Raw genomic sequence first — 13,292 nt, 5'->3', positions numbered from 1 at the left:
TAGTGAAACTCGGTCGCTTTCGTGATTTTCATCATCAAAACAAAATTCTCGAAAGTGGAAATAATTTATACCCGCTTTCATAGCATTTTACGGCTTCCGTCGATACATGAGACGATGGTTCTGCTCGATTTGGAGACGCTCCTAGATCATCAACGCGATCTCCGGGCGAAGGAGTCGTCGACACGGTCACATTCCGGATTTCGAAAGACATGCCTGTTACTCAACGTCGTTAATGCCCACTAATGAATCCAAATCAGCGTTAATTATGAAAGCACGCGTATGCACGGTCAGATCGGTCCTTGACGCGAGTCATTTGCACCTTAGGTATGTCAGTCGGTACAGCGAACCTTGCGTAGTCGTTGCGAATCGAATGTAAACCATTGCAGTTTATATGGGCGATGTTAACGACACGATCGGCAACAGGAGCAGTAATATATTACGACAACGGCGAACGCGGTGTTCCATCATCGATTTAATTGGTTAACATGCACGAAGCGGATAATAGTGCCAGTACGCAGAAGCGAAACAGGAAACCATTCGATTTTCAGAAACGATTATACGGGTACAAAGGAAGACTGGTAGCGAACTGCGACAAGGTAGAACCGGCTGAAACAACTTGGACGAATGAGAAGAGACTGTACTCGTTTCTGGAGGATGTTTACCTCTCGAAAGCATCAGCTGAAGACGAAGATAACAGAGAAAAGGGAAGGGGGCGGTGCGAGTACTCGAATGCACAACGGGCTTAAAGCGGAGAACGCTTGCCGGGGTCAATAAACGCGAGGATCCTTGCTCGGCTGGCAAGGTCGCCACGAAGGTAAAAAATCAACCGTGATCCTCGTCTCTCCTTCTTCTCATCCTTGCCTGCTCGCCTCGCCACGCTGAAAAGCATCCTTCGGAGAAAACCAGTTCGCGAGTTCTTAAGTGCTATCCACAGGCTGTGGACGCGACGCGTCATCGTGTCGTATTTTTCGCACGGCGAAATGTTGATCCGCCACGTGAAACGTCGTTGAGCAAGCATCGCGCGAACGAATGACGCTCTTCGTACGAGGGTCGTTTCATATTAAATCGATTATTTGCCGCACTCGATGGAGAGGATTTTCAAGAAATCGAAATATAATGTAGTCCATGTAAAACTGGAAAAAGTTTAAGTCATCGCTTTGCTGGTTTTGCATTCGTTTCAGAAACATAGGACGTTGAGGTTTACGATGGAAAATCATGATTATTTCTGGAGAAATATCTATTCATAATTTGTAATAATTGTATAATAGTATATACATCAAATATGTGTAAAATATTTTACAATTAATGTACTCTGATGAATGAAGGATTTTGGTGAATTTAAAACGAGATGTAGACAGCATAAAATTAAGAGGAATTTAAAACATTTTGCTGGTTTTGAGTTTGTCTAAAAAATACAGGATGTTGGATTTGTGATGTTTGCCTATTTAGGCAAGCATTAAGTAGTGGAAGCGAAATTTTCGCTCTGAAACTTTCAACTGTAAACGAGTTAACGACTTTATTCCCCAAATAAAAATTGGAAAGCTAAATGTATAAATGAAGTATACCCAGCATGATGGAAGGGCATGGTTTAACAAGTATACCTGTTTTACAACATAACCCAAGTTATTATCATGTATTTTATAAGTCGTATATGTGGCTACAAAAGGTTTTATGTCTCTTTCACTCCTCCACAAACCCATAAAGTTCATTTTATGTACTGGACTATGTTTTCCATTGTTTTATAATAGCAGGAAAAGCAATATCAGTCCCCTTCATCGTTGAGTAAAGCATGAGTTTATAAATCGTACTGGTATGATTCAGAAAACCTCGTAGTGGTTTTATTTCGCTGTCTACTTCTACTTAATTTCGTAAATGATGCATACAGTTTATAGGGTTACGCAATTTAAACACTACTTGTTCTGTGCAACGAAGCACACGTAAAAGGTATGGTTCCGCGTATAAAATGTGCATTATAGATCTATAAAAGTTGCGAAGGAGTGGGGAAAAAGACATAAAATCTGTTATTGTCCTATGCACGACATATAATACGGATAAAAAGACTGATAATAACGAGACTCGAAAACAGCTTTATTTGTTCAACCTCGCCTCCGATTCTGCTGGATAAAATCCTTTTCGTCGTCAAATAAAAGTGAATATACTTTGGAAAGTTAATCCTTTCCGATAAACACAAAAGACACACTAACTTGGTACTTTTCATGGTTTTAGAGATAAGAATTCCTTTTTTTCTTGAATAAATAAAAATCACAAAACTGATCGTTTTATATTTTTCACATCAATTGAAAACTAACAAAACGATGATTTAAACGCCCTCTAATTGTCCACGAAATGTATCATAATTATATTTCAATGAGATCCGCGACACGGAGCGCAAAATGTAATCGATTTGGCGCGAAATCGCGCGGCGATCGTTTGGCGCGCGCGATCGGACAGACAGCCAAGCAAGCTGTCTCTCGGACGAACGACTGGCGCCGGGTGAAACTGCACTGATTAGGAAATATTCCCGCGTAATTAGAAGGGGCAAGTTTAAATCATGACGGTCACACGCGGCCACGGATGCGCCCTGGGTGTCAATAGATCGGCCGCCGAGGAGAAAACCGAACTGTCCACGCCCGCGTCGAGGCGTGCACGGCCCCACTCACGTGTATCGATGATAGACGCGATACCGTACGTCATTAACGATTTCACTATCAACCGAGAACAAAAGGTTTGACCGGAGAAATTCGTTGGAATCCGTTACGGAGCCGCTGCGTCTGGGAATCGCAACGAATGCCCAACAATTATGGGAATCGTCTGCAAGCGCGTGCCGAGGTCTCCTTCAAGGAACTTCGTGTCCTATAAAGATCCATTTTCAGATTGTTTGTAGCTTTCGAGGAGACGAGGTCGATTCTTGCGTGTCCTGTTTTACTCTCTCCCCGCAAGATCCTTGGATTGAATGTTGTTCTCGGCGGTTTCCCGCGTCACTTTTTAGATACAAAACAGTCGCGGACCGTGCAGCGATAAATATTTACGTTACATTTGGAGACGAGGCAGGCGTAGTGACATAGTACAGCTGTAATAAATTATTCCCGCTCGTTTGAGCATGAAAAATGTCTCGGGCGTTATTATGAACCCGTCTGATTCATGCGACAATTTAGACCGGGGAACAACACGCGAACGATAAGGAAAACAGGCGATCCGATTTGTACAGATGCGTCGTGTTTGTGTTAGCCGTACTCTGTAAATCTATCGATAACGTTTCGATCGTGCTTTCACGCGTGTATTCGATGCTTTAATACGAAATTCAGATCTCTAAAACGTCGTCATAATCATTTGAATGAAGTTATCCAAGCTCTTATAAGCGATGTAAATCTTATTTTCGTTTTATGAACAATGGCAGCTTAAAGTTACTGTGTTCACGAATTTGAAAATCTAGACGGCAGTACCCCTCCAGTCAATCATTCCAAACATATTCATATGGCTCCAAAAGAATTAAAAGGAACGTTACGCGAACATGACAAAACACAATGAGTATTCAACGTCTGCGAAGAACATATTCCGGATGACCAGAACGGCTTCTCCGGTTCCCTCGTTGTGCGACCTTCCTCAAGGCCGACCTCGATCAAGGACACGTTATAACAGACGCATTTTCCAACGTTTCAGGACCCCCATCTGGGCCCCACGATCGCGTATATTATAACTGTTCTGCGTTAAGGTCAAGGAAACCGAACCGGTGGTCCGTGGTATGTTCCGTTAATTTTCGAACATCTATTCCTGGTCGTTTTCTTGTTCCTGGATTAACAACTCGGCAGATTCGGACGTTATTCCAGCCATAATCGCGCATTAAATTACCCCAGGAGCGGCGAATTGGCGCGTTGCCGCCTCGTAATGCCACGGGTTTCCGTTCTCATCGGTTCGACGCGACCTCAGCGGGACTCTGGCGATGGTATTGTGCTCGTCGATTTTCCACGCGCGTCGACACCTCTTGAATCCCGCGATCGCAATCTGGCCGCGGGTCTGTCGCGCGCCGCTTCGGGGACGAGCGTGTCCGGACGTAATTATCTTCTTGCTCGACGAACGGGCCCGATCCTTCGACATAATGGCGGAGAAACTCTTCTCCGGAGAATAATCCGTGCTAAATATAGGTAGCGCGTGCGCGAGGAACGTCGGCGTATTACGGTCGTCCGAGACAAATGGTCGCATCGTGTTCGCATGTACAGCGACGAACACATTCCGCGAACGATCTACAAACGTGCCCATGTATGCACCTCAAAATCATAACTAATTACGAGGTATATTTATAACGGAAGACAAACGTTCAAATTTTCTAAGTGAGCGATTATAACTATAATTAGCTTCGTACAAAGTAGAACTACAGTCTGACACACATGACCGAAACTGGGAGTATCTTCAGGAAAGTTAATCCATCGCGTGCAAAGCTATATATACAGATCGAAAGTATATTTAAAAAGCTATTACGCACTCGTTTATAAATGGGTCCAGTCACTTCCATTAGCGATTATGGCTCGTCTATATCTAGGTATGCTTTCTACCAACTTTTTGTGTACAAGACGGGTAATGACCTCCATAGCTTGCAAATGTAATGCATTAGTGCGTCTAACGATAAAATACGTCTTCCTCCAAGCTGTTGCTATACACGAGCATACATTTTCTACAAAATTAGTATTAGGGAACTAACAATGAGATGTCACTTTTCGCTTTTCATTCAGTGCTATTCCTGCTTTGATCAAACTGATGTTTAATGATGTCAGAAATCTCTTTTGTTGTACTTAAAATAGCTTCAATCGTATATTTTCGCTACGTGTTTGATATTTTGTTGCAACAGGGAATTACCATACAATCTCAGATGTTAATGCAGAAAGAAAACCCCATTGTTGACAACTATGTTATTCCCTTTCATTGAGCTCTTAGCGCGATTTTCTGGTTAAGGGAGAAACAGTCCCATCCTTGTGTGAAAATGAGTTGGCGCCACGACGCCGGGTACAATTTCTCCTTAGCTATGATTCTCAGTCGTGACCACTTAACGTTAGAACATTAATGATGTATGACACTCAACGATCATACTTAAGCTTTACTACTTGCTTCGTAATGTCATTTGTTTCAATTTGTTTAAAACATTTTCCTACTCATATATTCAGAATTTACAAGATTCGAGGAGAAAATTACTATCGAAGGTCTTATTGCTAGAATAAAATTTGACAATCCAACAGTATGCAATTAGTTTCGAATAGCAGGCAAGTTTAAAATTGCCTTGGGTACGTTGTGTCCTAGTTTGGACTCGCATAAGAACATTACACGGACTTCGCTTTGACTCATAGTTCGCTTTAATCAATAAATAAGCCACGCGTGCATGAGTGTACAAACAAATAAATAATACTTAGCCAAGAGGATGTTTAAATTGATACGTAACATGAATCATCTGTCAACACAATTATTCTATGACGATATAATAACTTCCCGAGAAAAGTCCGATATTTCGAGTGCAACGCCTAATAGAAGTAAAAGAAAAGGAAACGGGTTTTCGAGTTTCTTGCTCTGGCCGTGGTGGCCATTGAGGACGACAACGTCGTTGACGTCAGTGATCTTGAGGATAATGATGATGATGGCTCCCTCAAGCTGCACCACGGGCAGTCGCGAGGCGAAACCGTGTCTATCGCCTGATACCCACTAGTCTAGCCAATTACCACCTGTAGCTAGAGATAGATTATGGTTCTCATTACATGTGGCTATATTTAACGTTGGCTGTATTCGTGTCCTGCAGCCTGGCCGCGACCAGTAGTCATCGGCTATATCTAGATCTTGACTCGCCACAGGATCATTTGCTCTTGAGGAACTAATCAAGCATCAAATTATTCAAAAAAACATTTTTAAGATTTTGAGAATTCGTCTACATCAATTTACACTACTATTACAATTATATTGATCATTACTCGTATACATTATAGTTGCAAATGTGGCTATGCTATCAAGAGTTAATATTATCGCACTCGAGTGTTATTTATTGAATTATTCGGAACGTTGTAGAGCACGTGTATACGCATTGTAAAGTATATGGTAAAGGCAATGCCGCCACCGGTTATGATAATGTAGTAATAAAATGTTGGCATTCTTTTTTATAACCTGTAATCGATACGTGGATAGTATTCAAATTTACGTAATTGAATATAACTCTCTTTTTCTACTTGGTAATTATTTAAATTATATTTCAATAAAATTTTAAACCACAGACAAGAAACTACAACTTTTATTCACGTGACAAACAGCGGGTGAAAAAATGGTCGACGTTTAAAATTCTGGGGCGGCGACCACCCCCTTAAGATCTCGATCTCTACTTCCTCGGGCAAGAGGATCGATAGCGACGTAATTAGATCAAACAAGCTGGTCAAAACATCGTTTATAATTACGCATAATTACGCGTTACGCAGTCGTCAGTGGTGTATCTCCGACAAAACAACGATTAGAGCATAGAAGGCGGAACGATCGTACGAAAGGCGAGGCTATTAAGCGGTGAAATTAATACGATATAACGTATTTAGCCAGTCAATGTCTGGAACAAATAGCGCACGAAGGATAAATCGTGGAATGTTCGTGGAGAAACGTTCTCTTTTGGCGGAGGAGGCACGGGGACTGGGAAGAAGAAAAACTGGCGGCGCCGCGGTAACGGTGAAAATCAATGGCAACGGCTCGAGATTGCGATGTGGGATGAAATCAGCGGCGAAAACACAGTCGGGGCTCGGCGAGGAAGCCGAAGACAGTCCGTGATTATCTTATCAAATGGCACAGTATCGGTACTCTCGATGGACTATAATTAACCACGGGTTATTTCTATACGCGGCACGAAGAGGAAGGAGAGAGATCGGCTCGCGGAGGAAAGAAAAATCGACGAGTACGCCGACGAGGAGGAGCAGGTAGCCAGAAGAAGCCTGTTGTAAACGTCCACTCGCTTCGGGCTCCGGGAATAGATGGTAAACTACATGGCGCTGGTCCGGTCGGCGCGTACACCGAGCAAAACGAGGACCACGCCGCTGAAGGAAAAGGAAAAGGATGAGGAACTGGCGCCGGCGCTCCGCGTTTCTATGCGATCTCGACTACGCTCCTTGAAAATTACCCGGACGCACGTGAAAATTGCCTGGCGGCGCGAGTCGAAGAGTTCGATTTACGCCGACAACCCAGCTCTCGAGATTCTTTTCCAGCGCATTGTAATTTCCAGATAGCGGAATTACTACGCCCCGGATAATTTATTTATTTCAAAACTAATGATAGTTCCGATTGTTTATATCGTTCGAACCTTCGCTGGATCTCGTCCCTGCGCGAGTTGCTTAACGAAAGATAGACTCTATCAAGAATTGAAAAAGACCCAAAAGAAAACGTCCTTACGATTAATTTATACTGGGAGATCAAGATCGTATTAATAAGATCGCTATAGACATGTTTAGTTCTATATATGGATCGAAGGAAAGGGCGGATCCCACCAATCTAGGCGCATTCATGGGTAATACTTCTGAGCAATTCAGGTCAGATGTTCTCGCCGCTCAGTAATTTAAATAAGAAGATCAGATGTGAAATTTTTCTTCAACGTTCAAATGCTTTGATTTCAAGTAGCGCCATGCGTGGTCCTTAATTATGGGGTAATGCATCGGTTGTCCTGTTTTGAAAGCAGCATACTGTTCCACACATCTCCAGTGAATCAGAATGTTTTCGATCTTGCGACATCCGGACTATGGACGCATATTCGTAATGGGACATGACCAACAATATGTATACAGTCCTGAAGATTTATAGATTTTCTCAAACATTTTAAGAACCTTTTGCACAATATGACTATAATATTTTCTCAAGCTGAACGATTAGTTGTAAATAACTCTCAGATTTGAAATTGAGCACACGGTAGATAATATTATCTCTTTCAATTTTTAATCCTTCTACTTTATGTTCAATGTTGGTTGAAGAATGTACCATTTTGAAAATTTTCTCCCGTGGCTGTAGATGCGGTAAACACGGATAGTGCGAGTTTCCCCTTCTTCAAATGAATTCCAATGTCGCGTTTTAATGTTCTTTTACGCCTACTTCGACAAGGAATACGCTTTCATTTATCGTCGATCGTCGATATCCTAATAGTCTAAAATTAAATGCCTCGACTAACATACAAAATGTGAAAATAAATTTATTTCTGCCATCTAAAGAATCTGTCAATCGACAATTTTGCAGTTTCGCAAACCTATTAAACGTGTTCGATCTAAAATTGCTACGTCGTGGATTTTTGTATCGTAACTAACGCTATGGCCCATACAGCCATTCTGGAGTCTTTAACTTCAAATCAATGATAATTTCCTTCGACAAAAAAGTTATGAGAGAAATGCGTTTTCAATCGTGAAGTCTGGAAGGAATTCTGTCGAAGACAATTTTATTCAAAATAAGACTTTACTGAATCATTCTCGATACTTGACCGTCACGCCTCGTGATTTCACGCTTCTCGACAACGGTCGCGATCAAGTCGATCGAGACATAGTCCGATAGTCACAATGGATGATTCTTCGGAAGCAATTTTTAGCGGATGATGCAAGATTTCGTGTCGGCTGCGATTTGCATTCGCGTCTTTCGCAAGGTTCCGCGTAAGTCAACGACCATAACGGTTACATTGCGATGCAACGTAAATAGAATCGTTTGCAATTTAAGCGCTCTAAGATTTGCTGTGTACAGTTTTCGTACTGTTATCCGTGGAATGTTCACTGCAGTATCCGGCGACTGACTGCAGTCAACTTCGGCACGAAATACTTCGGCAAACATCTTCGTACGCTATAAATAGAATCCCATAACGTTTTGCTGTTCTACGCATAGACTGTCCACGCCGCCTTGAACCATAAGTATTGAAAGAAACTCGTCTGGTATTCCACCTATCTGTAAAAGTATTTTTTGCTTTCCTTGAAGTGACCCGAAGATACAAATCTTTTCGAAAACATGCTATTTGTGTCGCGGGATTCAACGAGGAACGATTCTCCGCCACGTCACAACAGAATTAACATATTATTAAGGAAATCAAAAAATAGAAAGAAACAGACGAACGAAAGATCTTACTTGTAGGATTTCTAAATTCTCACATCCTTCTTCTTCGTGATTGTAGTAAGATACCAGGGTTTATTATCTCGATCGTAAATATCGTGATCCTACGCAAAGGTGCAACAAGGTTATTTCACGTCAAATGGGTCGTTTTTCGAGATCGCTGTCAGAGATTTTGATGAAATTAAAACATGACATAGTCCACGTAAAATTAGATAAAGTCAAGCTCTCGAACTTGTGTAAAATAGTAATATAAATGATTTTTCAAACTCAAAATCTGATCAGTTTCGTGCGAAATGACCCGACAGCGAAATTCTTAGTCGCGCCTGGGTGTTATCCACTGTCACATTCGACGTCGTGCATTTAACAGCGGCTTCCTGTGGCATCAAGAATACTGTCTCCGCGTATTCTTTTCCTTTTTTTATATACTCAGGAATGCATTCTCGTTACATGAATTATTGATGGGATCTCGCGCGATGATCCGAGCTTCTATCGACGAGACAGACTCGTTTCCAGAGTGGTTGCAGAACGGATTTGGATCGTCTTCGCGGCTTTCTTTCGACGCTCGGTGGTCGACCGCGTTTCTTTCGCGTTGGCCGCGCGCGATGCTACCGAGTTCACGTGTTCCCCAAGATAATTCCACGGAAGGATCGTTTCTTGCCGCGGCTCTCGTCACTTATTTCTCGGCCAAGGGGTCCGATGGAACTCAAGCTCATGTTCATGGAAGATTCGCGGAACACAGGGCGGAAAAATGCTTGCTATTTCTAGTCGGTAGGTGCATCCTCGTCGCCGCCGGTTCACAAAAAACTAAAGATTCGTATCGTTCTTTTGTATCTCGGGAAACGGCTTCTTTCGCTTGGCTACGAATACCGTAAGACTGATCGCGAAAATTTTTACGACCAGCCTTTCGTGGATCGCATTAAATTCTTTCCGGAAATCTTTAACCAGTGTCGACTTTAAACAAAATAAGACGAATACAGAAGTATTTTTGCATTGTTCGAGTTATCGTGATTTTAATCAATTTACAGCGCATGCATTACATTTGCGACCATGGATTACAAAAATCACGGTAATCTCATAATAGTGCAGACGTTATCTCAGCGCACAGGAAATGTTTGCAGTGTGATTGAACTTTGCATTATGTGTTCGCGAAGGTCTCGACGTACGGTCGGTTTCTCGAACTTATCGAGGACGAAGTTTTGTTGAAAATTACGGATACGGGCAAAGGTGACGTAAATTATGACATTTATAGAAAGACTGCACGAACACGAAGGTTTCGATAACTTTTTTCAAAGACACTTTCCAAAGCTCTTATGTCATTGCATGTTACGAGCGTGCACTTCGTCGGTGACAAGGACGCAACGAACACAATTGGACACACTTTAAAAGTTCAGTGTTTATGTTCACGATTGATTTCATGTTTATAAAACGAAGATAGAGTAAAAATTGAGAAGTTTTCGATCGCCTCCAAAACGAAATTGGAAGTTTTCAAAATATTATTGTAGCACTTAACGCATTAAATATGAAATAATAATATAGTTATCTATTTGAGAACACAAATATAAAGCTTATGTGTGGTATTTGTCTCAGTGTCGATTAAATAACGGTTTTGCTGTACAAATAACACCCTGTTTATCATACAATGGCTTCATACGAATAGCTCATTAAAGGGTAATTGGGATTCCGAGGAGGACACCGAAAATCTTCCCATGTATCTTAATTTGGAAAGAATTCGCGTACATCTGTCGTTACAACGTCCTTGTTACCATAAGAGGAGGTTAATTGTGTAGGAATTGGCGTGTGTGTTGATTGGGTATATGTCCTTGAAGTAGCAATAATCGGCAAGGAAGCGCGACAAACATATTTAGTATTAAAAGCTAATGAAATAGCTTTAATTTTGGGCCTTCTTGTAGGTTTGTAGTATATAATATTTATTTTTTTTTATATATGTAATTTAATAAATAACTTCTCTCTGACCCTGCAATTTTTTGCTTTACTTTCAAACAAGAAAGTATAAACATAAGAACGCAATTTTAGAGACACTCGATCAATCATCGCATGGAGGAGGGTACTAATAGGAGGATAAATATATTTTCACAGCGACGTTTGCCTTTCATAAAATGTTTTAGAAAAGGAAAGGGCTTGTTCAAAGTAATTGGTTTCAAGCCTCGATAAGTTGAAATCCGTCACCGCTTAACTAGGTTATTGTGAACGCTCGATAAACTCGAGATTGCTATTCATTGGTCTTGATCAACTTAATCGCACATAGATCTACCTGTTGGTCGACGCGGATAATGCAGACGCAGTCAATTCATTTAATGATGAATAACGGATTCGATCATCGACGTAGAAAGTGAAGTAGCGAGGAGGCACAGAATAGTTCGGTAATGCTGTTATGCAATGTTGCAGTTCGAACAAAACAACGATACCTTAAATATTGAACAATTGATTCCCCGGAAGCGGGGAATAGAAAAAAAGATATTTGCTGCTTCGTGGAAATAGAAAATATTTTCTATTTAATACCGATTGTCCGCGCGTCGCGAGAAAAACAGTTATACTTTCTTGCAGTGTGTTGTATCCGCGTCCGTAAATAGCTCGAATAAAATGGTAAACCGGGAGTGTGCAGTAGCGGCACTATTTTTTGCACGATTATAAAGGAGAAACGGCTGAACAAGAGAGTAATGTGCTTGATAAAGTGAATGTACTGACCAACGTCTACGATGTGCTGAAGCGTTGGAAATCGCCTTTTAACGCGCAACGAAATCCTTTGCAGCGTAATGACATACGCGAGGACGGCGTACCTCACGATGTTTCTCCTCATCAGTCTCCCTCTCTCGTCCTGCAATGTGAAAACATTTCAAAATTATAACTCCGATAATCGTATATTGCAGTCGTAGAACGCAATGCGCTCAGAATACTTACAACAATTAAGAATATGCATTCACGAGCGTGCGCGCCGTCACGATTTATTAGCCGATGGTCACAGGATAATAATTTAACGCGCGATTCCATAAATCACACTAATGGCTCTTATTGAAACTTGAATAGCCTCGCGTATCCTTTGACGCGGAGAATGCGCCAGTAGATAGTTTATCAACATATTGATTGCCACGTTACCGTACGGGTGACAAGATTTTTTTACTAACGAGCTAAGGAATATTCATTCTGAAGTTGAGACGTTGAAGAAAAATGAAGCTAAATAGGATTTGTGACACGAGCTTTGGGGTATGCAGTTTACAATCGTCTAAAAACAAAATTTTGTACTGGTCGAATTAAAATTGTAGGTATAATTCAGACAATTTTATTTCCCAATTTCTCAGAATCTCAAATTTTGTACATTTAAAAATATTACATGTGCAATTTGTTTACCCTTATCTCACTAGTCCTATCGAATCATTGATTCTTTCAAATGGGTAACCCCTTAACGTCGAATGTCCTGAGTGTAAGGCAATGATTAATGGTCTAGGTAGTTTCACTAATAGGTATATAAACAGATTTAAGTCGAAATTTATACTCTTTATCCTTCTTTTCATCTATGACAAGAAGATATCCAAATTTCATTCAAAATACCATGTATAAGAGTAGGTTCTCAGGGAGCATAGGGTTGTCGGGCTCATTTATTTTCTTAATTGGAATCCTTTGTATGATTTTGCAAAGACTGCTGAAAATTCGCTAGTTTAACTAAGCTCCCGATGCTTCCAACGAAAGTTGAAACTAGACATAGAGATTAGAACGAGAGTCGGGAGTCTTACCTCATGAAATTCGAACGTGCTTGACACGTTGACAGCCATGTTACCCGGATATGCGTGACACGTAAAATCCACAGGAGACCTCGTCACCCGAATACTGGTGACGCTTATATTTTACCATGTTACGAATTATATTAGGCCGTATTTTGGTTAGATTGTCTCGATGCACATGGTCTTACAAAATCAATAAACAATATATGCAAATCTTCATATCTGGTATAGTCTACATACAGGGTGTTCAGCCACCCCTGGGAAAATTTTAATGGGAGATTCTAGAGACCAAAATGAGACGAAAATCAACGATACTAATTTGTTGATTGAGGCTTCGTTATCACGTGTATTCACCAAAAATAATTATAATTGACCCCCGCAACCAAAAATTATTTTCCCAGAACGATTTGAAATTTTTTAATTTAATTTTTTAATAACTTTTTAACGAAGCCTCAATCAACAAATTGATATTCTTGA

The 13,292-nt window shown here is 41.0% G+C and overlaps 1 protein-coding gene across 1 annotated transcript in view; it reads right to left on the bottom strand.

Annotated features, from left to right (window-relative positions):
• The window catches only part of LOC122403557, a 69,686-nt gene that overhangs the window by 17,679 nt on the left and 38,715 nt on the right, over positions 1-13,292 (bottom strand). The window contains exon 4 of the mRNA XM_043407148.1: positions 11,785-11,914. Coding sequence (XP_043263083.1) covers positions 11,785-11,914 — 130 coding nt within the window. The remainder of the gene's footprint in view (positions 1-11,784; positions 11,915-13,292) is intronic.

The sequence above is a fragment of the Colletes gigas genome, unplaced genomic scaffold (genome assembly GCF_013123115.1).
Source record: "Colletes gigas isolate AHSC1104 unplaced genomic scaffold, ASM1312311v1 Colletes_gigas_Sc00060, whole genome shotgun sequence".
NCBI lineage: Eukaryota > Metazoa > Arthropoda > Insecta > Hymenoptera > Colletidae > Colletes > Colletes gigas.
This window is presented reverse-complemented; position numbering and strand designations above follow the sequence as displayed.